At 39.8% G+C, this 22,458-nt stretch overlaps 1 protein-coding gene across 2 annotated transcripts in view; it reads right to left on the bottom strand.

The window, feature by feature from the left end:
* VCAN (versican) overlaps window positions 1-22,458 on the bottom strand; it is a 136,523-nt gene that overhangs the window by 65,106 nt on the left and 48,959 nt on the right. For both annotated transcript variants that reach the window (XM_040341695.1, XM_040341698.1), the window contains exons 6-7: window positions 21,258-21,545; window positions 8,788-12,426 (exon numbers count right to left, since the gene is read on the bottom strand). In XM_040341695.1, the coding sequence (XP_040197629.1) occupies window positions 8,788-12,426; window positions 21,258-21,545 (3,927 nt within the window). The remainder of the gene's footprint in view (window positions 1-8,787; window positions 12,427-21,257; window positions 21,546-22,458) is intronic.

The following is a 22,458-nucleotide window of genomic DNA, read 5'->3' as shown; positions in this document are numbered from 1 at the left end:
GGAGGGTGGGATCTGGGGGTCCCCTTTGTTAAAGGGGTCTTCCAAATTCCGATAAGCCCCCCGCCCGCCCACAGACCCCCACAACCACCGGGCAAGGGTTGTGGGGATGAGGCCCTTGTCCCAATCAACATGGGAACATGGTGCTTTGAGGGGTCATAGACCCCCACAGCATCCTCCCAATGTTGTGGCCTGGTACTGTTCAGGAGGACGGGGCCCTCTCTCGTCCCCCCCTCTTTTTCTGCAGCCTGCCAGGTTGCGTGCTCGGATAAAGGGTCTTGTATGGATTTTTGGGGTGCAACGCCATTTTTTTTTTCAATTTGGGATGGAGTTCCCCTTAATATCCATACCAGAACTGAAGGGCCTGGTAATTGAATTTGGGGGGACCCCCACGCTTTTTTTTTATCAATGACTTTTCTCTGTATTGCCGGGAGCTGACAATTCATTATAGCCGCGAGACATTTTAAATTACTTTTTTTCCTTCAGAAATGACACTTTGTGCAGGGACAGTTCTAAGCAAGGGAAACAAGCGCTACTTCACAGGCATGCTATACACCCCCTAGGTACGAAAGTTAAAGGAATATTTCACTTTTATTGTTTCACTTTAATCATTATTAAAATCACTGCTCCCAAAAAAACTTCAGTTTTTAAAACTTTTTTTGCATTGATACATGTCCCCTTTAGATTTCAAACGATCGAGTCCCATAGACTTTAACAGGGTCAGGGTTCTAAAGTTTACGCAAACTTTTGGTCTGTTTGCAGGTTCTGGTGCGAACCGAACACCCCCCGTGTTTGGCTCATCCCTACCCAGAAGTAAGCAGGTGTCAGCAATTACTCACCACCTTATGGTGGCTGCTAGAAGGGTATTTATCCACACCTTTAGGAGTCACAAAGTGCCTCAGTATTTTGCCTATGTTTCAGTACATGCTAAACCTGCTACCCATTTTGGCCCCTGTTTTTACCTGTCTTGCTCTCTGTTCATTTTTTTGCAGCTGCCCGATTTCAATATACCTGATTCCCTTTCTGTAAATAGTTGAGTATTTCATTTGTTTCCACTCATTACATGTGTTGTGTATAGGTTTATGTATTTGTTTTATGTCACTCATGTTCTTATGTTTTATAATAAAGTGTATTTTTTCACTTAGGTTACAGTCTGGTTTCCTCTGTGTAGTTTCCACATATCTTGTCACACTGCCTGGACTGAAATGACCATGACCATTTCATCTATATGGGTATCCTAAACTGTATATAAATAAATATAAATATATATGCAACCCGAGCTTTCAGTCTGCAATGAACAAGACTTATTAATCATCTGTCTTTGAAAGCAAAATTAGTGGCCCTTAAGAGATTTATAAAATATTCAGATTAATCCAAATTGCAATAATGGTAAACTGACTGGTTTGCATCTGGGCAAAACTGATCTCTAAACCCCACGCAACTATTTCTGGAAACACCTGAGTATAAAAGAGAGATAATGTAATGATCCTTCTTCCACTGCGAACTCATTAATAGGTAAAAGGAAATATTTTAAAAAGTCTGGAGTTTAAATCTTGTCCACTATATGGTATTTGGTAACCAGTTTCTAGGTTTTGTATTTTCCATTATGGATATTGCAGCATACGAATTAAGAATCTTTGTGCTTTAGCAGGAAGAGATAGGCAGGGAGTGACAAATAACTTTATGAGAAGCTAGTGAGGAGACAGCCATTTTAAAAGCAAGTTATACAATATAACTGTATTTGAAAGCAGAAGGGAACATCCAATAGCACTAGCAACTCTCAATAATATAGCCTATTGGGTATATGGGGTCATTGTGGCACTCACAGAGAGACTGAACAGGCTCAGACTCTGTGCCTTTGAATTAACATTTAGTCTGAGAGGTACAGGATTGCATTGCCATGGAGGTTCAAAGTTTCTAACACACCAATTAGCACGATTGTGAGTGGTGACACATTGTGAATTCTTTCTGGGGACAGAAACTGTTGTGGATGGATCTGTGTACTCCATAAAAGTATATGTCAGCGTTATAAAAAATATTAGAAATAAATTAATAATCAGCACTTATGATAAAGTCCCTAATATTTGTATTCGATTTCAAGATAAACAATCTGCTTGTGATGTTTAACTGATAGCTTTATAGACAACTCCTGGAAGCCAAACTTTGCATTAATGCCTAGAGGTCACCCTTCTGGGCCTTCCAATACTTAAAACTTTACTTTATTCAAAAGCTCTGAATTTATTTTAAATTTGCAATGCAATAGTGACTCTAAAGCACTGATTTCTGCTGGAGTAGAGGACTTCAAGTGTGTAATCGCAGTGTCAAACACTGAGATGTCTCCTTGGTAACAAACAAAAGACTGGGAGGATTTTGTATGTTACCTAAGAACTGTATGCTATATAGCAGCAACACATCCTTGTATCTAAGGAAGCCTACAAAAGAAGTTAAAATATGGGAATCCATCTAAATGAAACCCCTAAATTATGAATGGATATGGCTGATCTCATAAAAGGATTCAGCTTGTTAAGCAGTCTCAATACTGCTAAAGGGAGAGCAGAATACAGAAGTCTATTCAAACTGTTTTACGAAAGTTTTTTTTTTCTAAGCTGTAAATCCAATGTAGTGTCGCAGTGAAATCTATTCTTTTGTGAGTCAGTAAAATTCAGTAGTGACAAGTTTTAAAATATCCCCTAGACGCCAGGACTATGTGAAGTATGCCAGTAACAAAACACTATTATATAAAAACTATTTTTCGCCTTAACAGTTGTTTCACAAGTTTACTAGCTGCCCTGCTACTAAATGCAAGCATGGCTAACAAGAATAAAAAGTAGACACCTTATAACTGCTGGCGTTTGCCTTGTAAAAACGAAGTCAATTCTAGCTAATGCTGAAGGGGGTCTTCATTTACAACAAAAAAGTGTCAAATAGCTTTAATCCTCAACAGGATTTGCTTAACCTTCAGTGATTAAATTATAGATGCTAAGACCCACTATGATGAGTAAATATCCAATTCTTAGATTTGTTGAAGGAAGGAAGTTAGTAATTTGATTATCTGACCAACTCTAAGCATCAAGAACACACCACTACAAATGTAAAATGCAGACATGTTAAAGAATGTGAATGGGAACTTTTACAGATGCCCATTGCCCATCTCTTGCAAACATTAAAACTTAACCACACTACCTTAATCAACATTAAAATCTAGGAAACCAGTTTTGAACTCCTCACCCACTAGTACAGAGTGCCCTACTGGCTTGAATATACCAACAGTGTTTTCACTGTGTTAGAGAAAGATGTACAATAAACTTTGTTGCATGTGTGGTGAAACTGTACAGTACATTATACTTTTTGACACGACATTAAAATGAAATTTAAAGCCATCCTGAATGGGGACTTCCCAGAAGCCCTCTTCCCTTCCATTTTTAATTTGCCTTCAATACCTATAAAACATTGTGGTATTCATTTACTAAAAGCAAGTAGGTTGTTCACACTGCAAGGGAATTTGCCCCAGAGCTTAGTTAATGAGCGTACTGAAGCTCTGCTGACTTCCATCACTAAATTATGTGGACACAAAATATTTTCTTTCTGGGGCATTTGATTAGGTATTCTTTGTAAAGTTCACTAAGAAAATTCCCTTGCAAAGTCAACAGCCTATTTGTCTTTAATAAATCAACCCCTATAATGCTAGTTCATTACCACAACTCATCAAAGCAGCCAAAATCTTGGTTTCACTACATTGGGAGAAGCCCACTATTCCAACTAAAGCTGCATTGATCCAAAGTGTCTCAGACAGTCGGTGGCCACTCGCAATGATCAGTATGACAAACTATGTGGCATATAGGCCACTTGGATCCACTACAGCTTATCTCTCAATCTGGGTAAAACAGCCCACTCTGGGACCTTGTGTTCAGAACCTGCAGGACCAACCCTTCTTTTCCATGACTCACCACTTTCTTTTCTTTGTGTCAAAGGCATATATCTATTAAATGTGTGAGGAGATGTTTCTTGCTGCAGTTTTTTATTTTTAGTTTTTCCACCTGATCTGAAATCTATATGAAGGATGATGTCACCAACTCAATTGTATCCATTGTCAAGGTTAACTTTATTTGTATGTTTTCTGCAACCTTGTTTCCTTCTGCACATGAGGATATGTGTGCTGTTTCACATTGTAGCATAAAAACTAAAAAAATCTATTGATTATAAAAAAATGCAAAGATGCAAACAGGTTCTAAAAGAGAGAGCTTGCTAGCTAAGGCCTCGTACACACGACCGTTTTCCTCTACAGAATCCATCAAGAAACTTGGTGGGAGAGCTTTTTTGCCGAGGAAACCGGTCGTGTGTACGTTTTTCATCGAGGAAACTGTTGAGGAACTCGACGAGGAAAAAAGAGACGGGAGTCCCAATTTCCTCGTTGTGTTCCTCATCGGGCTGGTTTTCCACGAGAAACACGATGTGTGTATGCTAAGAAACCCACGCATGCTCAGAATAAAGTATGAGACGGGAGCGCACCTTCGGTAAAAGTAGCGTTTGTAATGGAGATAACACATTTTTCACGCTGTAACAGACTGAAAAGTGCAAATCGTCTCTTACCAAACTTTTACTTAACACGCAGTAACATGAGATTAGCAAAAGCATCCCCAAGGGTTGTGGCAGTGGAATCAAACTTCCCCTGCCATTGTATGTGTTGTACGTCACCGCGTTTGAGAACGAGGATATTTTGTCTTGACCATATGTACGCAAAGCAAGCTTGTCGAGTTCCTCGACAAGCCTAACAAGGAACTCGTCGAGAAAAACGATGTGTCTTTTCCGACGAGTTCCTCGGTCGTGTGTACAAGGCCTAACACTTGTCTGCAAGAAGGACTGGGTAATATTTCTCCCAATGAAGAGGATTACTCTTACCTTAAAGAAAACCTGTTTTCTGTTACAATCAACATTAAAGGAAAGTTCAGCTACTTCATTTTTACTTTCCCACACTACTGCTGTACTCACATGTCGCATGTGCCTTTAAAGGACACGCATCAGCTGAAATATTTTGTCACGCCAAGAATGCTCTGTGCATGTAAAACTCACTTTTAACTCTACTCAAATCTTTTTTAACCACTTGAGACCCGCGCTATTGACAAAAGACGTCAACAGCACGGCTCTCAAGTGCCAACTGGACGTCTTTGGACGTCTTTTTAAAAGCATTACCCGCGCGCGCCTCTGGGGGGCGCGCAGCGGGTAAACACTGTGCCGCCGCATCACTGGGGACCCGATGCGTGTACCTGGCGGCCGCGATGTCCGCCGGGTACACGCAATCGTCGGTAACACAGCCGGTAACAGCAGGGACGTGGAGCTCTGTGTGTAAACACAGAGCTCCACGTGCTGTTAGAGGAGAGGGGACCGATCTGTGTCTCTTGTACATAGAGACACAGCATCGGTCACCTCCCCCAGTCAGTCCCCTCCCCCCACACAGTTAGAACACACTCAGGCTACACATTTAACCCCTTCCTCACCCCCTAGTGTTAACCCCTTCCCTGCCAGTCACATTTATACAGTAATTAGTGCATTTTTATAGCACTGATCGCAGTGTAAATGTGAATGGTCTCAAATTTGTGTCAAAAGTGTCCGATACGTCCGCCGCAATATTGCAGTCCCAATAAAAATCGCAGATCGCCGCCATTACTAGTAAAAAAAAAATAATAAAAAAAAATCATAATTCTGTTCCCCATTTTGTAGGTGCTATAACTTTTGTGCAAACCAGTCGCTTATTGCGATTTTTTTTTTTTTTTACAAAAATATGTCGAAAATTACGTATCGGCCTTAACTGAGAAAAAATATATTTAAAAAAAAAAAAAATGGGATATTTATTATAGCAACAAGTAAAAAATATATATATTTTTTTTAAATTGTCGCTCTTTTTTTGTTTATAGCGCAAAAAATAAAAACCGCAGAGGTGATCAAATACCACCAAAATAAAGCTCTATTTGTGGGGAAAAAAGGACGTCAATTTTGTTTGGGAGCCACATCGCACGACCGCGCAAATGTCAGTTAAAGCGACGCAGTGCCGGAAGCTGAAATTTCTCCTGGGAACAAGGGGGTTTATGTGCCCAGTAAGCAAGTGGTTAACTGTAAATATTGAGACAATCAAGATACTGGCTTGTGGTCCATAGGCCCCATAACACCCTTGCTTGCTGTGGTTCCATGCACTGGCTGCAACGCAGCACATACTTAAGTGGACATTAGTAGTAGTAGTTATATGAAATAATCTGACTCAGTTGGAAGAGAGCTACAGAACCAGATGAGGTCCGTGACCTGCATTGTATAATAAGACAGCGTGCAAAAGCAAGCAGCAGACAGGTATGATAGTTTTTTGGCGCTAGAAGGTGGTGACATGCTAAGATTCTTAATAAGCCCTTTGTATATTGTGATTAAACATCCTTATTTCTGCATTGTCATGGTTAGAGTGGGTTACTTTTTTCAGCACAATATTTTTAGGATTCCCTTTAATATTGCTTAATATTACTTAAAACTTAATAAGTGAGGTTAGGTGTTAATGTTCTATTACAAAACCCTTGAAATGTAGCTAGACTTTGAGAAATGAGTCTCTCTGATCAATAGATGACTCATTCAGCGGCTTTCTTTTCTAGACTTTTAGCAGATGTTCTCTTGAGGATGTTTTATAGTATAAGACTCTTACCTCCAACTTTCCAGCTGTTGTAAAGCTACAGGTTTCAACATGCTTCCTGAATTTTCTAGTCCCACCACAACTGTCAGTATGAGGATTGACCTCTTTTCCATGAAAGAAGTTACATATCTAGCCATAGTTAGTCTAGTGATTGGTCCAGGAAGGTACTGAACTGCCCCTGTAGCAGTCATGAAGGGGTCATGAAAGGGATGTATAAAAAAAATTTAGCCACCACATCTCAAGGTTAGTAAGCTGTGATATATCACATTTTTAGTTTTGGGTTTAATGCAACTTTAATATACATTGATATCTGTACATGTATAATGCAGTAGACGACACTCTCCAATAGAACCTAGCTGTAGTTTGCAATTTTTTTAATTAATTTTTACACCTGCATTAGACCTGTTCCTGTCACACTGGAACACTTGTGTCATTTATTTTCCTTATTAATACAGTATATGCACCTGCATCCACTGCCTTAATCATGCTCTTACGCTCAGGCTATAAATGTACACATCAAAAAAATGCAATTTCTAGAGACCGAGAACAGTCACACACTTGTTTCAGAACCTGGCTTTGTATAATTAATAAATATGAATAGCATCCTACATTTAAAAGAGTTGTAAAGTAAAAATGCAATCTATGCATTAAGGTGAAAAAACATCTCATAATGTCGCCCCCCCCCCCCCCCCCGAGCTCCCGTTATGACTGTGGTTAGTACTTGCGGGGAGGACCAGAGACAGCCGCTGAGGGACCCCAGAAGATGTGAATCGGGGCCACTCTGTGCAAAATGAACTGCTTAGTGGAGCTAAGTATAACATGTTTGTTATTTTAAAGGAGAATATTTTTTTCCTTTAATAACCCTTTAAGTAATGTTGGTGCAAAGCAAACTCCAGTCTAATTAAACAAATGGGATATTGTATTAAAACTAAGAGCTTTCAAAATCACAAAAAACATCCATTTATCATATTTTTTGTTACGTATCTTACAAAAGAAAAGCAGTAAAAGCAGTAACATGTATGTACCCATAAACCTTACATCCTCACAGACTAAAGCCCAGTGTCTACTTCACTGCACTACAACATACTAAGGGGTTGATTTACTAAAACTGGTGAGTGCAAAATCTGGCGCCGCTCTGCATATAAACCAATCGGCTTTCAGGTTTTCTTGTCAAAGCTTAAAGCGGAGTTCCACCCTAAAAATGAACTTTCTATTAACAGCTTGACTTTAATGTAAAAAAATAAATTAAAAAAATATATATTTTTTACTCACTTCTATCTGGCTGTTACTAGGCTGTTTTCGTAATCTGCCTAGTTCCTGGTCCTAGGTGGATCGACTTCCTGCCCTAAGACCCCATTGCCTCCTGGGAAATTATGACACCCATTTCCCAGGAGTCTCTGGGCATTACTGTGCCTAAAAATCGCCCAGCATGCACCTCTCCCTGAAAACCAGGAAGAAAACGGAAATGGGCTTCACATGCCCACAAATATGATGGATATGGCCACAACATGAGCTGGAGGATATAAGGCAAGTGTTTGCAATGATTTCTGGAATGATTGTGGATCTATTAATATGTTTTAGGGACTATTTAATGTGATAAATTGCAAAAACAAATTATTTCCAGAACCCCACTTTAATTGAACAAGCAGAAGTTAGAAGCTGATTGGCTACCATGCAGAGCTGCATCAGATTTTGTACTCTCCATATTTTGTAAATCAACCCCTAACTGACTAACAACTCTACTTATAAATGGCAAAGAAAGCTGGCTGTGATTTTCATCATTCAACTATGGCATGTAGAAGAGGAGGATTGGTTACACAGGAGCAACAATGTAACTTCTGCACATAGGCCAAGCAGTTAAAAGAATGAAAACTTCAGACGTAGGAACGCAAAGTTATAGTTTTTAAATGATAAACTTGTGCATAGTGAAGAAATGGTGTAGTTTTTCTTTAAGTTGTGATGGTGGATATTTTGTATAAATAACAGCCTACTGAACAAGAAGAAAATGCTCTCTCTATTCTTTTGACAGGCCGGGAAAAAAATGACCCTTGCACAATCGAAAGCACAAACCAACGTATCTGGTCATACAACGACAAAACATAACCAGAGAATAGAAGACATACCTGTTTCATTTTCAGGAATATTGACGATGATGACATTGATAGAATGTAACTGCTGAATACCTTCTTCAGAAGACCCAGTTTGAGCTGTACCAGTGGTGTCATCACAAGGTGGTTCTTTTGTTTGATCTTCTGAACTTCCACTGGTGATATATTCTGAATCAATTTCTGCTACTGGCTTTTTACTTGTCAGATCCGATTCAGTTGTGGCCTTTATAGGAGCAACAGATTCATCAATCACTATTGTTCCTTTACTTGTCTCCTCATCAGGCTCCCCATCAATCAAAATTGGTTTCTGAGTGCTAGGTGATGGGGGAAATGTCCTAGTTTCTAATATGATCTCTTTTAGTGGTGTAATTGTAGCTTTATCAGTCACAGCAGATGATGGAACAATAACATCTTCTCCAGAACCTTCAGTAACATCTCTAGGTTGATCTGTAATGGCAGCAGGGGTTTCTGATGAAGGCAAGGCAGGCTGAAAATGGAATGGACCTTGTGTTGTCGCTATACCTTCTACAGATTTTTCTTCCACTCCTGATGTAACCTTAGTATCTGGTTGTACCTCTGTGACAGGTTTTTCAGTTTCACTGTCCACCTCTGCAGAAGAAATAGGTAGAGAAGCTGCTGTAATCTCCTCTTGGATAGCTGTTACATCTTCTTGAACTTTAGGAGCAACAGTTGTTTGAGGCACCTGTTCCTTTGCCACATCTGTAGCTGGTAAATCCGTCCCTGCAACATATTTAAGTCCATCTGGTGTAATTGTAGCTTTATCAGTCACAGCAGATGATGGAACAATAACATCTTCTCCAGAACCTTCAATAACATCTCTAAGTTGATCTGTAATGGCAGCAGGGGTTTCTGATGAAGGCAAGGTAGACTGAAAACTGGATGGACCTTGTGTTGTCTCTATACTTTCTACAGACTTTTCCTCCACTTCTGATGTAACCTTAGTATCTGGTTGTACCTCTGTGACAGGTTTTTCAGTTTCACTGTCCACCTCTGCAGAAGAAATAGGTAGAGAAGCTGCTGTAATCTCCTCTCGGATAGCTGTTACATCTTCTTGAACTTTAGGAGCAACAGTTGTTTGAGGCACCTGTTCCTCTGTCACATCTGTAGTTGGTAAATCTGTCCCTGCAACATATTGAAGTCCATCTGGTGTAATTGTAGCTTTATCAGTCACAGCAGATGATGGAACAACAACATCTTCTCCAGAACCTTCAATAACATCTCTAAGTTGATCTGTAATGGCAGCAGGGGTTTCTGATGAAGACAGGGCAGGCTGAAAACTCGATGGACCTTGTGTGGTCTCTATACCTTCTACAGATTTTCCTTCCACTTCTGATGTAACCTTAGTATCTGGTTGTACCTCTGTGACAGGTTTTTCAGTTTCACTGTCCACCTCTGCAGAAGAAATAGGTAGAGAAGCTGCTGTAATCTGCTCTTGGATAGCTGTTACATCTTCTTGAACTTTAGGAGCAACAGTTGTTTGAGGCACCTGTTCCTCTGTCACATCTGTAGCTGGTAAATCAGTCCCTGCAACATATTTAAGTCCACCTGGTGTAATTGTAGCTTTATCAGTCACCGCAGATGATGGAACAATAACATCTTCTCCAGAACCTTCAAAAACATCTCTAAGTTGATCTGTAATGGCAACAGGGGTTTCTGATGAAGAGAAGGCAGGCAGAAAACTTGATGGACCTTGTGTTGTCTCTATACCTTCTACAGATTTTCCTTCCACTTCTGATGTAACCTTAGTATCTGGTTGTACCTCTGTGACAGGTTTTTCAGTTTCACTGTCCACCTCTGCAGAAGAAATAGGTAGAGAAGATGCTGTAATCTCCTCTTGGATAGCTGTTACATCTTCTTGAACTTTAGGAGCAACAGTTGTTTGAGGCACCTGTTCCTCCGTCACATCTGTAGCTGATAAATCAGTCCCTGCAACATATTTAAGTCCATCTGGTGTAATTGTAGCTTTATCAGTCACAGCAGTTGAAGGAACAATAACATCTTCTCCAGAACCTTCAGTAACATCAGTCCCTACAACATATTTAAGTCCATCTGGAGAAATTGTGCTTTCTGTTTTATCTTCACCTAGTTTCTCAGTAGGGATAGCAGTGATTGCAATCAGTGTGCTTGCTGTAGTTTGCTGGCCCTCAGCTGTTGCAATTTGCTCAGTTTTTGTATCCTCCTCAACACCGCTTCCTTCAAAAACAGAATCTGTTGGCTGAGGCAATATAATTTCTGTGGAAGCTACAGATGCTTTTTGTGTACCCATGGGCTCTGGTTTGACAGCTGTTATCTCTGCTGTTTGGCTTTCCTGGGCTGATGCAGTTTCAGTCAAAACAGTTGCAACATCTTTTGGTGATGCAGTGCCATCATATGGGGTTTTCTCAAGCGTTGCTTGCGTAGGTGATGGAAACTGTTCTTCTGTTTTATCCAGATCTGTCTCTTTAGGCAACACATCTTCTTCAAGCATTCCTGAGCCTTCTGTTTTATCAGATGGGTAAACTGTACTTATCAAAACTTCATCAGTCACATCATACTTAATTTGCAATGGTGATCTTGTTGTTAGAGCAATGGATTCTGGCTGATCTGGTACCAAAGTAGAAACTGTTTCGACTGTTTCAACTGATGGAATTTCAATTTTTTTTGTAAAAATACTTTCTTCTATGGGTGGGCTAGTTGTCTGTGTCTGCTCCTCTACAGTTACAACTGTACCAGTTGATTCTTCACCTTCAGAGGGAAATTCTGCTTCTTCTACAGGTTCACTGATAGTAGAATCAGGCTTCTTTGGCAATGTGTCTTCTTCATCAATGACTTCTGTAACTGTATCAACAGCTGTGGATGTTTTGGTTGTTTCTGTAACTTCATATAGTGTAGATAGGGTGCTGGTGTCAGGTTTAAATACTGTGAATACCTCTAGCTTGGTCTGTACACTAAAAGCCTCTGGATCTTTTGGTGTGAGTGGCTCACTAGTGGTCACAACAGCCTGCTCAGAGCTTAGCCCTGCCACAGTGCTAACTGCAAAATCTTCAATCACCTCTGTTGTAGATGTAGCATCTGTAAAGTCTGGTATAATAACTGTTGAAAAACTTTCTGCACTTTTGGCTTCCATTGTTTCATGGGAAAGCTGGGAGGTAAGATCTTTCGGGTAATACGTTGATATTTCTGGTGTTTCTACATGGGCTATGTCAGTATAAGTGGAGGGTTCTTGATCTTGATCTTTGTCAGTACCTGGTTGAATACTTGTAGCTTCAAGATTCTGTGGGGGTTTTGGTGTATCTGGAGGATAAGGTGAGTCTTCATCAGTAGTCTTTGAAGGTGAAGTTACAGCTTGTTCCCTTTGACCCTCGGCCTGTTCTATATCGGTAGCCAATGGAGTCACTGTAGTTTGTTCTTTTTCTAACAATGTTGGCGATCTTTCTGAAGGTTCTGATGGTTTGCTGTGAGTATCTTCCACAACTCTAGATTGTACAGTAGACTGCACTTCAGCTTTCTTCGCAGCTGGTGGTGTTGTAGGAACACTTGGCTTTGGAGTAACCTTAACTGGCTGTATTTCCACTTTTCTCAGGATGCTTTGAGTCACGGGTTCTGTCGGAAATACCAATTTAACTGAGACAGATTCAGTGATATTTTTTTTATCTGAAAAGTTAAAACAAAAACTTAATTAAAACATAATCAAAATTGTACTGTTAATGTGCATTATTTTCCAGTCAACTATTTATATAAAAAAATATGTGGAACCTGTTACAATAAAAGTGAAATAAAGTTGTATTTTACGATGCTGTTTCAGTAGCTTGTAAAGGCTTTTTGCCAAAATATTACTCAAAAAAGATACAATATTCAATGGTTTCCTTATTCTCACAAATTATTGCCAAACATTTATACTTTTATATTGCATTTTTTTTTCATTTTAAACAGCAATTTCCTGTTCTTGTAAACTGTCTCGAATCATGTGGTAAATACCTGTGCTGTCTAAAGATAGACTGATCATGTTTTTAAGTCTATCTGTGTTGGGTTATTTTCACAACATACCATAAATTAGTTGTACCATAAATGTTGTGGATGTTATTTCAGGTTCCAGCTTAACATACAATTCACCGACAGCACACTTGGTAAGAAAATACTAGTTTGATATACAATCAACAAGCATACAATTATATTTTAGAAAGAGAGTTTGAAAAGACATTGAGGGAAAAGCTACTTTTAGTTACTGTATGTAATGTATTGCTTTCTAAAAGTCGCTTATTACAAACCTGATACATATGGCCTCATTCACAACAGTGTAGAAGCATAAAAAGCAAAGTGGTAAGTGCAAAATTATCAAATTAGAATTTTCATGTTACTTAAGCCAGACAGGGCAAAATGGCATGCAGGTGCTATTCCACTATGGTGTAAACTTTAAAGCCATACATGGTCACAAAGTGTCAGCTATTGCAGGCAACACCCAATGGTCATTTTGAATATGTCTGCATCTTGCAGAGATGTAGTGTTTTCCTCAGTTACTACCACAGCACAGGCGCCTGCATTGAACTGGTAAGGGGTTTTAGAGAAACTATTTACAAGTCCAGATGATTTTTTCTTTCTTTTTTGCAGAACCCCAAAATTAATGCTACACCTAATCACAATACACAGACATGCTAATTAGAACTCCAACCCTGAAACCGACTCATTCAAAGTGTATACTGTACTTAGCGATCCTTATGTATACTGCACTTAGTACCTACTAGTCTGATACTTGCACTGTGTTATGGAAGAAGCTCTACAATTATATTATATATGAATGCTTAAATATAAGGAAACTTTCCATCCCCAGTTTGCTGGTCAACACCAGAACACGGTGCAGGAAAATAAGTTCCGTACACTCAAAACGCGCTGCCTTCCGTTGTTTGCGTAAGTCGTACGTGAATGGGGCTGGGCCTGGGGTTACGTTCACTTCGTATGAATGGAGCCGGCGTATCTTAGGGAGTAAATTCAACGTGATTCTAAGAATGGGTGCGCATGCGCCGTTCGTTTGTCCATGCATTTACATGGGGTCATGCTTCATTATAATACAACACGCCCACTGCCTTGCTACTTTGAATTACGCGGGCTTACGCCGGCCCATTTACGCTACGCCAGCGTACATATGGGAGCAAGTGCTTTGTGAATACTGTACTTGCCTCTCAAAGTTACGACGGCGTAGCGCATATGAGATGCGCTACGCCTATCTAAAGATGCGCCGATCTCTCTGAATCTGGCCCTTTGTGTCCAGTCAAGTGCAATTTCCAACCCATACAAATGAATGGACTGCCAAAATACACTGCAGGGGAAGGCACAAGAATCACACAGAAACAAGGAGCACATTCCTGTGTGATTCAGGTGTAAAACCACCATAAATTCATCTCTATCATCTCTATACACCAAATTAGAAGAACAAAGTATCAATAGAATGTGTGCAGCAAGTAAAAATTACACTCACTTTTACATTCCGCACCTCATAATAAAGCTGGCCATAAATGGGTCAAATCTCAGGTAGTTCAGCAGGGTCCAGCTGAGATTCAAACCATCTATGGGCAGGCTGATTTACCCAAGTTGATCAATGGACTTTTGCAATTTACTAAAGCCGCTAGCAATAATCATGTTTTCCCAACAGAGACGGCTATCCTTGCCCACCCCCACCGGGATAACACAATGGCTCCGCGGGAGGGATTCCCCCATCAACACTATCTGTGTTGATGGGGGGAATTGAGTGATTTTCTTTTCTGCAACCTGTGGTTGCAGGAAAGTAAATCGCATTAGCTGTGGTCAACTAGAAGGAGTTGTAAAGGCAGTTTTTTTTTATCTTTATTCATTATATGCATTATATGCATTAGGATAAAACGCCTTCTGTTTGCAGCAGCCTCCACAGCACCCCTAATATTTACCTGAGCTCCATCTCTGTCCAGCGATGTCTGATGTCTGAATTTGCTGAGACATAGCAGTGGCGCCATTGGCTTCTGCGGCTGTCAATCAAAATCAGTTAGCCAATCAGGAAAGAGAGAGGGCAGGGCCGAACAGCAGCTCCATGTCTGAGTGGATACATGGAGCTACAGCTCAGCTTGGGTGCCCCCAAGGCAAGCTGCTTACTGTGGGACATTTGAGAAGAGGGAGGGGCCAGGAGCAGCAAAGAGGGACATTAGAAGAGGACGATCCAGGCTGCTCTGTGCAAATCTGCTGCAACCGAGCAGGAAAGTATAACATTTTTTTTTTTTTTTATTTTAATGATGCTTTACAATCACTTTAAGTCTTTGTAAAATTCTGTCATCCAGATGTAGCGGAAAATGTGGAAAATGTGGGGTAGAAATTTACATATTGGAATATATCTGTGGATATTTTCTCCAACACACTAATCCTAATGGCCAATATTTGCACACCTTTTTATTTTTAAAGTAAGATGAAAGTAAGGAAATAAAGGGAAATCCATATTTATGTGTGAAATTTTCTATATACACATAACAGTTTTACAAAGACCAGGAATTGTATTTCCAGATGCTATCTGGAGCACCACCTGCGTATTAAATATTATCGGGCTACCAATCAAGAAGCAAAACAAGTGCTGTTCGGTATTAGCAAAGTAATATCTTGGTACCTTTTAGTGATTAGTGATAATACTTTTGCTTTTTTTTTTACCTATATAAAAACTGATAAGGACTATTGCAGATGGTTTCCATAAACATTATTGATGCCTTTTCACTGAGATTCCTGTTACATGCCGTGTTTATTAATAAATCATTTGAATGAGCTATTTAAACCTGCATGACTCGTCACCATGTACCTCTTTAGTCAGTGTTTCCCTGCTGAAATCCAGATGTGTGTGATGTCACACTGAGATTACAAGGCAGCAAAGTATGAGGGTGTGCCACCATCACTATAAGTTCAAAGGAAATAAAATGCCTTGATTTATCTTAGAACTGGTCAGTTATGAGTGAAAGCTGACATTTTAATCTATTGCCCAGAGCTTCACTAATAACATTATTCTGCACTCAATTACTCATATAAAACATTGTATACAGAAAATTCCTTTGCTGTGAGAAGATATATTCCTTTTACTGGAAGGAATCGCCAAAATGTATTTAAATTATTTTCAGGTGATTGGTATATAGATAAGAGGATGTATGTTACCTACAGTGATGCCTTGAAAACAGGTGTTTCAAGCCTGCAACTGGTCAGATACATTTGTTTCACGTGAAGTAGGAGCACACATTTTGGCTTCTTATAGCTCATACACAGGGGCAACAAATGTCTTTAGATGCATACAGCAGATTGTTGTATATGCATTTGAATGCAGCACTATAGCAATCAATCAACCCATACCTACAGCTGTGTCTACATATGAGCATGTATACTGCGTTTAGCTGTGCACATAAAAAGTAGGACACAGATGCTCAGCTCTGCAGATTTTACTCGCAAACGCACATAAATGGACATAAGCCCTGGTTCACACTGGTGCGATTGGACATGCGATTTGACATGTCAAATCGCATGTCAAATCGGCGGAATTTGCCAGCAATTTCCGGCAATGGCACCGTCCTAATCGTCCAAATCGGGACTGACAAGCGGGAGTGAAATCGTTCAGGTTCAGCTGAACTCGCACGGCTTCATTCCCGCAGCCCAGTGTGAACCTGGGCTAAATGCAAGTATTTTAGGTGCATATTTTCTAGCTCTGCCAGCAATACCATTTCTTTCATGCAGAAAATATATGCGTATATCTGGAGGAATGAGCTTAGAGTTTTGCGATAAAGTGTATGCCAAGCCACGGAGTAAGGAAGGATTAGAATTGCTGTTGGGTTCAACTGCTATCTGCAACAGGGACACAGGCAGAGGTAGAAATCTGACAGGTGTTCATTTCTGTTCCTATCTGTGTTTTTGTTGCTGAGTTCTCTTGACTTCCTGTCTGGTAAATTATTGTCATCAATTTTGTCTATGAATAGAAGTAAATACTCAACATGAGTTCTAGACCTTACTTACTTAATTTAAAACTGAGAAAAAGTTTAATGTATTTTTTTTTTATACTGATGGTCAAAAAAAATAATGGTCAATAAATATACCATGAAAACTTACCCCTTAGCTTTTGCCACCTATAGCTTCCTAGGGGGATACTCAGCACATAGCACACATTTTGCTGTGGAGTATTTCTTTTTTATATAATTTTTAGTTAACATGTCTGTGTAGAATAATGTGTATATATAAGGACACAAAAATGCACTGTGACCTTGGTGCTAGATTATGAATGCCATTCAAGCTAGGGAAGACAAACTCCCGCAATCATCAGAGAGAAAGGTGCAGGTGCATGGACTCAGCCCATGATTCTCTGCCAAAGCCAAAGTCTCTGACGTGTTTCGCCCACTGGAGCTTAGTCAGAGGGTACCCTATAACTAAGCTTTGGTGGGTGGAGCGAAACACGTCAGGGTATGTGGCTTTGGTGGAGACTCATGGGCTAAGTCCATTTTCAAACCTACACTAGGTTGGCTGGATGGGAGTGTGGCTCTTCTTTGATTCTATATTTCATACACAAAAATTCTGATGAATACTGGTTACAGGTTGGTGCTGTTTCTTCCAAGGAAGCCAAATGCATTTAGCTTCACTATTCTGTAACAAGTTTTTTTTTTTAATATGGAAAGGCCACTGTAAAATAAGATGTTGACGATCTACCTATGGTGTAGTTTACATACTACATTTGTATAATATCTCTTGGTATTCCCAATTTATAACTTGCAAAAAAGTTCTATGCATTCTTTTACCCTTCCATGCATGCAGATAGCATGTGATTTTCTTAATCTATTGTATCAAAGTGGTGCTTTGAAGGCTAAGATAAAGGATTCCTTATGCTGTTCTCTTCCTTCAAAAGCAGCCCACGTGATTACTGATGGATCAGACAGGCAACTCTGACAACACTGGGATGTTGTCTACTGAAAATATGTGCCAGTGTCACATATACAAACAACAATACAAAAAGTTCTAAAAAAAACACATTGCAATGCAGTGCCATGCACCTTGCTGCAATATCACACCTGGATGTGTTTGTACCACCCCCCCCCCCCCCCCGAATGCATATTTACCTTTCTAATCTTAATTCTCCATATTAAATCAATTTCTAAAACAGGACTACAGGACTTAGAAAGTGACCTAGAGATAGAGATTCATTGAAAAATGTTGTGTGTTAGATTATTTTCCTAATATTACAGCTGAACAAAATTTCAAACACTAATATTAAAGGTCACAGGGATTTAGTTAGTCGTCAAGGGAGGAGTAGAAGCTTTTTACTGTTACACAGCTGCAAAAGGTGACATCATTCCTCTTTGTTAACATCTGCTTCACAGGCCTTAAGTTAAGCCAGTTGTAAATGATAGCATAAAACTAAAACTTTTTTTCCAGATATGCTCTGAAATCAACATAAAAACACAGAGATCTTATCGGGTATGAAGAAGGGTATTTATAAATACTGATTATTTACACTCACTGTAAATCAATGTGTTCTGTACCACCATTCAGGCAGACAACACAGTTGAAGATCAAAGACCATCTGACCAAGTGTGAAGAGATGCATGGTCAACTTCCGAACCACAGACAGTGCAAATAAGGATACCGTCTTTGATCCTTCATGTTGTTGACACGTGTTCTGCTTTTATTCTATGCTTACATGGCCAAGATTAAAAGATAGTACAAATCCTTCTCCATTTTGCTACTAGAGGTAAGAATGTTTTACTCTTTGTATTTACTCTTGTCTTTAGAAATATTAACAATAACAGGAAGGACTTGATTTGTATCCAAGCAGACTTAAATCAATTGTTAAATCAAGTTTATTAATTAAAATAAAAATATAAAAAAAGTCATTACATTTGTTGGTTTCTTGGATTTGGGCATTTTGGGTAAAATAATGTAAAGTATGCATTCTTTAAAAATAATGTCTTTTTTTTTCTGGCCTTGGAGTGGATCAGAACATGCAAAAACATGCATGAGCGCAGGTGCACACACAATACCATTAACTGTAAAATTTTTACTCATCTGGAAATGCCTGTTGCTATGCTAAATCTGCCTTTGGAATCACCTAGGATTCTGACATCATCTCCCTCTAATGCTCCTGGGAAATGTGTGTCATCATTTCCCAGGATGCAGTGCGCTACCCAATTATCACTCCCCATCCAAGACTTCCAGGAAGTAAGTGCTTGTGGGCTTCACAATGTTTTTTTTTTCCTTTCACCATAATGAATATATTGGGGGATATTCATCAAAGATGGCGAGTGCAAAATCTGGTGCAGCTCTGTATAGAAACCAATCAGCTTCCAGGTTTTATTGTCAAAGCTTAATTAAACAAGCTGAAGTTAGAAGGTGAATGACTACCATGCACAGCTACACCAGATTCTGTGTGCACCAGTTCTCCCCCATTATGTTGCTTTCCCTGTGTCCGGCACCCGTTCATCCCCAAGAGATTTCTCTCCATTGCCTGCTTGTGGTTAGAATAATCAGCATTTACCTTTCCACCATTGCTGTTTTTAGGCAGACTGATTCCTTTTTTTGTAATTCCAGAAGGTCCTAGAAGAGGTTTTCCAGCTCAGCATTTCTTGGGCTTTCCATCACCAGGCACCGGTGTCACAGATTTGTAAGTCTGAGAACTAGTTTTTTGAACATAGTTCTATAAAAATGACCGTAATGTTTTTTTTTTTATAATAACAAACAGATTTATACTTACCTACTATGTGCCTTAAGCAGACCTGAACCTCTTTTTTTAAGGTGCCCCTCTGGTTCTCCTGGCTCCTCCTCTTCTGTGAGTGCCCCCATAGTAAGTCACTTGCTATGTGGGAACTCGTGTGGCTTGATCCCTAGGCATGCCTTCTGTGACTATAGACACCGACAGTGTAGCTCGGTCCTGCTCTCTTATTATAGGATTTCACTGGCAGCAGGGGAAGCCAATTTCCCCTGCTGCCTCAGTAAAGCCTGTGAGAGTGGGTAGAGAATACAGAGCCAATACAGACAGGCACACCACTGGTTGGAGGGAGTACAGAGAGGGTGAGGGGACGATACTGCTACCTAAACATTTTTACCTTAATGCAGGGAATGCTTAAGACAAAAAAAATATGTTTAAATTTTACAAGGTCAATATTTCTGCTTGTGCAGATGCTTGTTCACTTGAAGGGCTCTGCAGGAGCCTATTTGATGTTCTTGGTTTTCCTTTGTTTTTGTTTTTAGTTTTCTTGTTGGGCTGTTTAAAAAAAACTGTTTAAACTGAAGCGTATGAGTGTTTCCACTCCAAAATGGACATTTTTGGACATCCCTAGGTTATCATCAATGTGTGTCTCTCAACGGACAATAGTACAAATGTACTTATCTTAAAATCTTTCCTCCCTCTCCAATGCTATCATTTTCTCTGCTTGCTACAACTGAGTAGGTGTGAGGTTGGAGTGGTCATAGGATTAAGGTAGCGGGCCTTAAATTTTCTATGTGCATAATGACCTTTTCTTCTGTAAACAACAGTATAACCCTTGGTTGCTTAATTATAATCAAGCTGTGTCCTTCACTGGACTCCAAGAAAAAATTATATACTATTATTATGCATTGTAATACTATAAAACATTATATAGTACTTAGCAGTTAAACTTTTATGTTAAGTCAGTTTACCCAAGCTATGTATGCATTCCTGATACATAAAATCAAGTTATTTCCAGATAGCGAAATATTTTAAACTGTTGGAGCTGGAACTGTTGGAGCTGGAATCCTAGCAGATGAAAAAACAACAAATCGTGTAGGCATGCGTTCATTACAAATTATCATTAAGTGTATTATTTTTAAAAGCAGCTAGCGTAAGTATTGGAATTTAATTTGGTAAGAATCTCTTGCAGTTTCCTGTATAGCTGAGGCTCAGAGTAGGAGAGGGAAAAACAGCACAAGAAGCCAAGGTGTGCTGCAATGCTCAGGCCCCGTACACACGGCCGAGGAACTCGACGTGCCAAACATGTCGAGTTCCTCGTCGAGTTCAGGGATGAAGCCGCCGAGGAGCTCGGCGGGCCGCCTTCTCCCATAGAACAACGAGAAAATAGAGAACATGTTCTCTATTTTCTCGACGAGTTCCTCGGCGGCTCCATCGAGCCAAAAGTGTACAGACGACAGAGTTTCTCGGCAGAATCCGGGTTTGACCGAGTTTCTCTGTGAATTCTGCCGAGAAACTCTGTTGTGTGTACGAGGCCTCACATGCTAACAAGAAACATGCAGAGTGACAGAGAGATGATCTCATCAGTCTTCTCCTTCACTGTCCAATCATTGTCTGGAGACAGGGACAAGGTCTAGTTGTATTACCTAATGCAGTAGAGAACAGTTAGGTCTCTAGTCATTTAAATGTTTTCCTGGAGTTTAGATTTAAAGCTGTAGACAATCCACTTAAAATAAAATAAAAATGTCAACTATGGGTTAAAAAAAAAATTAGGCAAGCAATCCTAAAAAGTAGTCATTCTACTTACTCTGAATGCAGTAGGCTGTATACTTCTCCTTTGGCTGAGGAAAGTATGTCTGATTGCTGAAGCGATATTTAGTCCTCACACCAAGGAGTCCACCACCACACTGGGGTCTTGCAAAAGACACAGGATAACGTACGCTGCCATCTGAAAGCCAGCCATAGTCACACTGGTCAAAGCCTTTCCTCCAAGCGGCATACAAGTCACCAACAGTTGCTACAGCTGCATTCTTGTTCTCGCATTCTGTTTTAGCTTCTTCAAATGTCAGCTTTTTAGGAACATGGAATAAGTCACCTAAAATACAAAAACATATATTTAGGGGGAAAAAATATGAACTTTCGAAACTATGTTCAAACAAAAATATACAGAATGCATTGCAGGGTGAGCAGTGAGCATCCTAGAAAGAATGTATAAGTATAAACTAACAATCCCATTTTTTGGCTTGATCGGCATGTTATAGCCCTGATAGAGGCTTTCTATAACTAGACAAAGCCTAACATAACAATAAGTTGCTATAACAAATTCCATTTAGTATAAATTTGTAAAAATTCTTGTACTGAAAGAGTGTGAGATATTTTACATTATAATAACAAACAAAACACAGCTGTGTGCAGTCTATTAGGGCCCCATTTCCATTGAAAACGATCTAAAATGAATGTTAAAATGTACATTTGTGCATGGAAGGCATGGTTTGGCCAAACTGCATTTATACCGAGCACAATTAGCTAAATCATAGAAATAAAAAAAATGTTCAATTGAGCTGAACAAAATGTATGAGAACTCTGGGCCAGATTCTGATAGAATTACGTTGCTCCACGGCAGCGTAACGTATTTGTGTTTATCGTTACACTGCCGCAGGTTTACAGCGTAAGTACCTGATTCACAAAGCTCTTACCTGTAAACTTGAGGCGGTGTAACGTAAATGCGCTCGGCGCAAGCCCGCTTAATTCAAATGGGGCGGGCACCATTTAAATTAGGCGCGTTCCCGCGCCGAACGTACTGTGCATGCTCCGTCGGGAAAATTACCCGACGTACATTGCGCTAAATGACGTCACACGGACGTCATTTGTTTAGACGTTAACGTAAATGGCGTCCAGCACCATTCACGGACGACTTACGCAAACAACGTGGTTTTTTAAATTTCGACGCGGGAATGACGGCCATACTTAACATGGCTTAGAACAACTAGGGCTCAGCCCTAATTTTA

Source organism: Rana temporaria, chromosome 1 (genome assembly GCF_905171775.1).
Source record: "Rana temporaria chromosome 1, aRanTem1.1, whole genome shotgun sequence".
Taxonomy (NCBI): Eukaryota; Metazoa; Chordata; class Amphibia; order Anura; family Ranidae; genus Rana; species Rana temporaria.
This window is presented reverse-complemented; position numbering and strand designations above follow the sequence as displayed.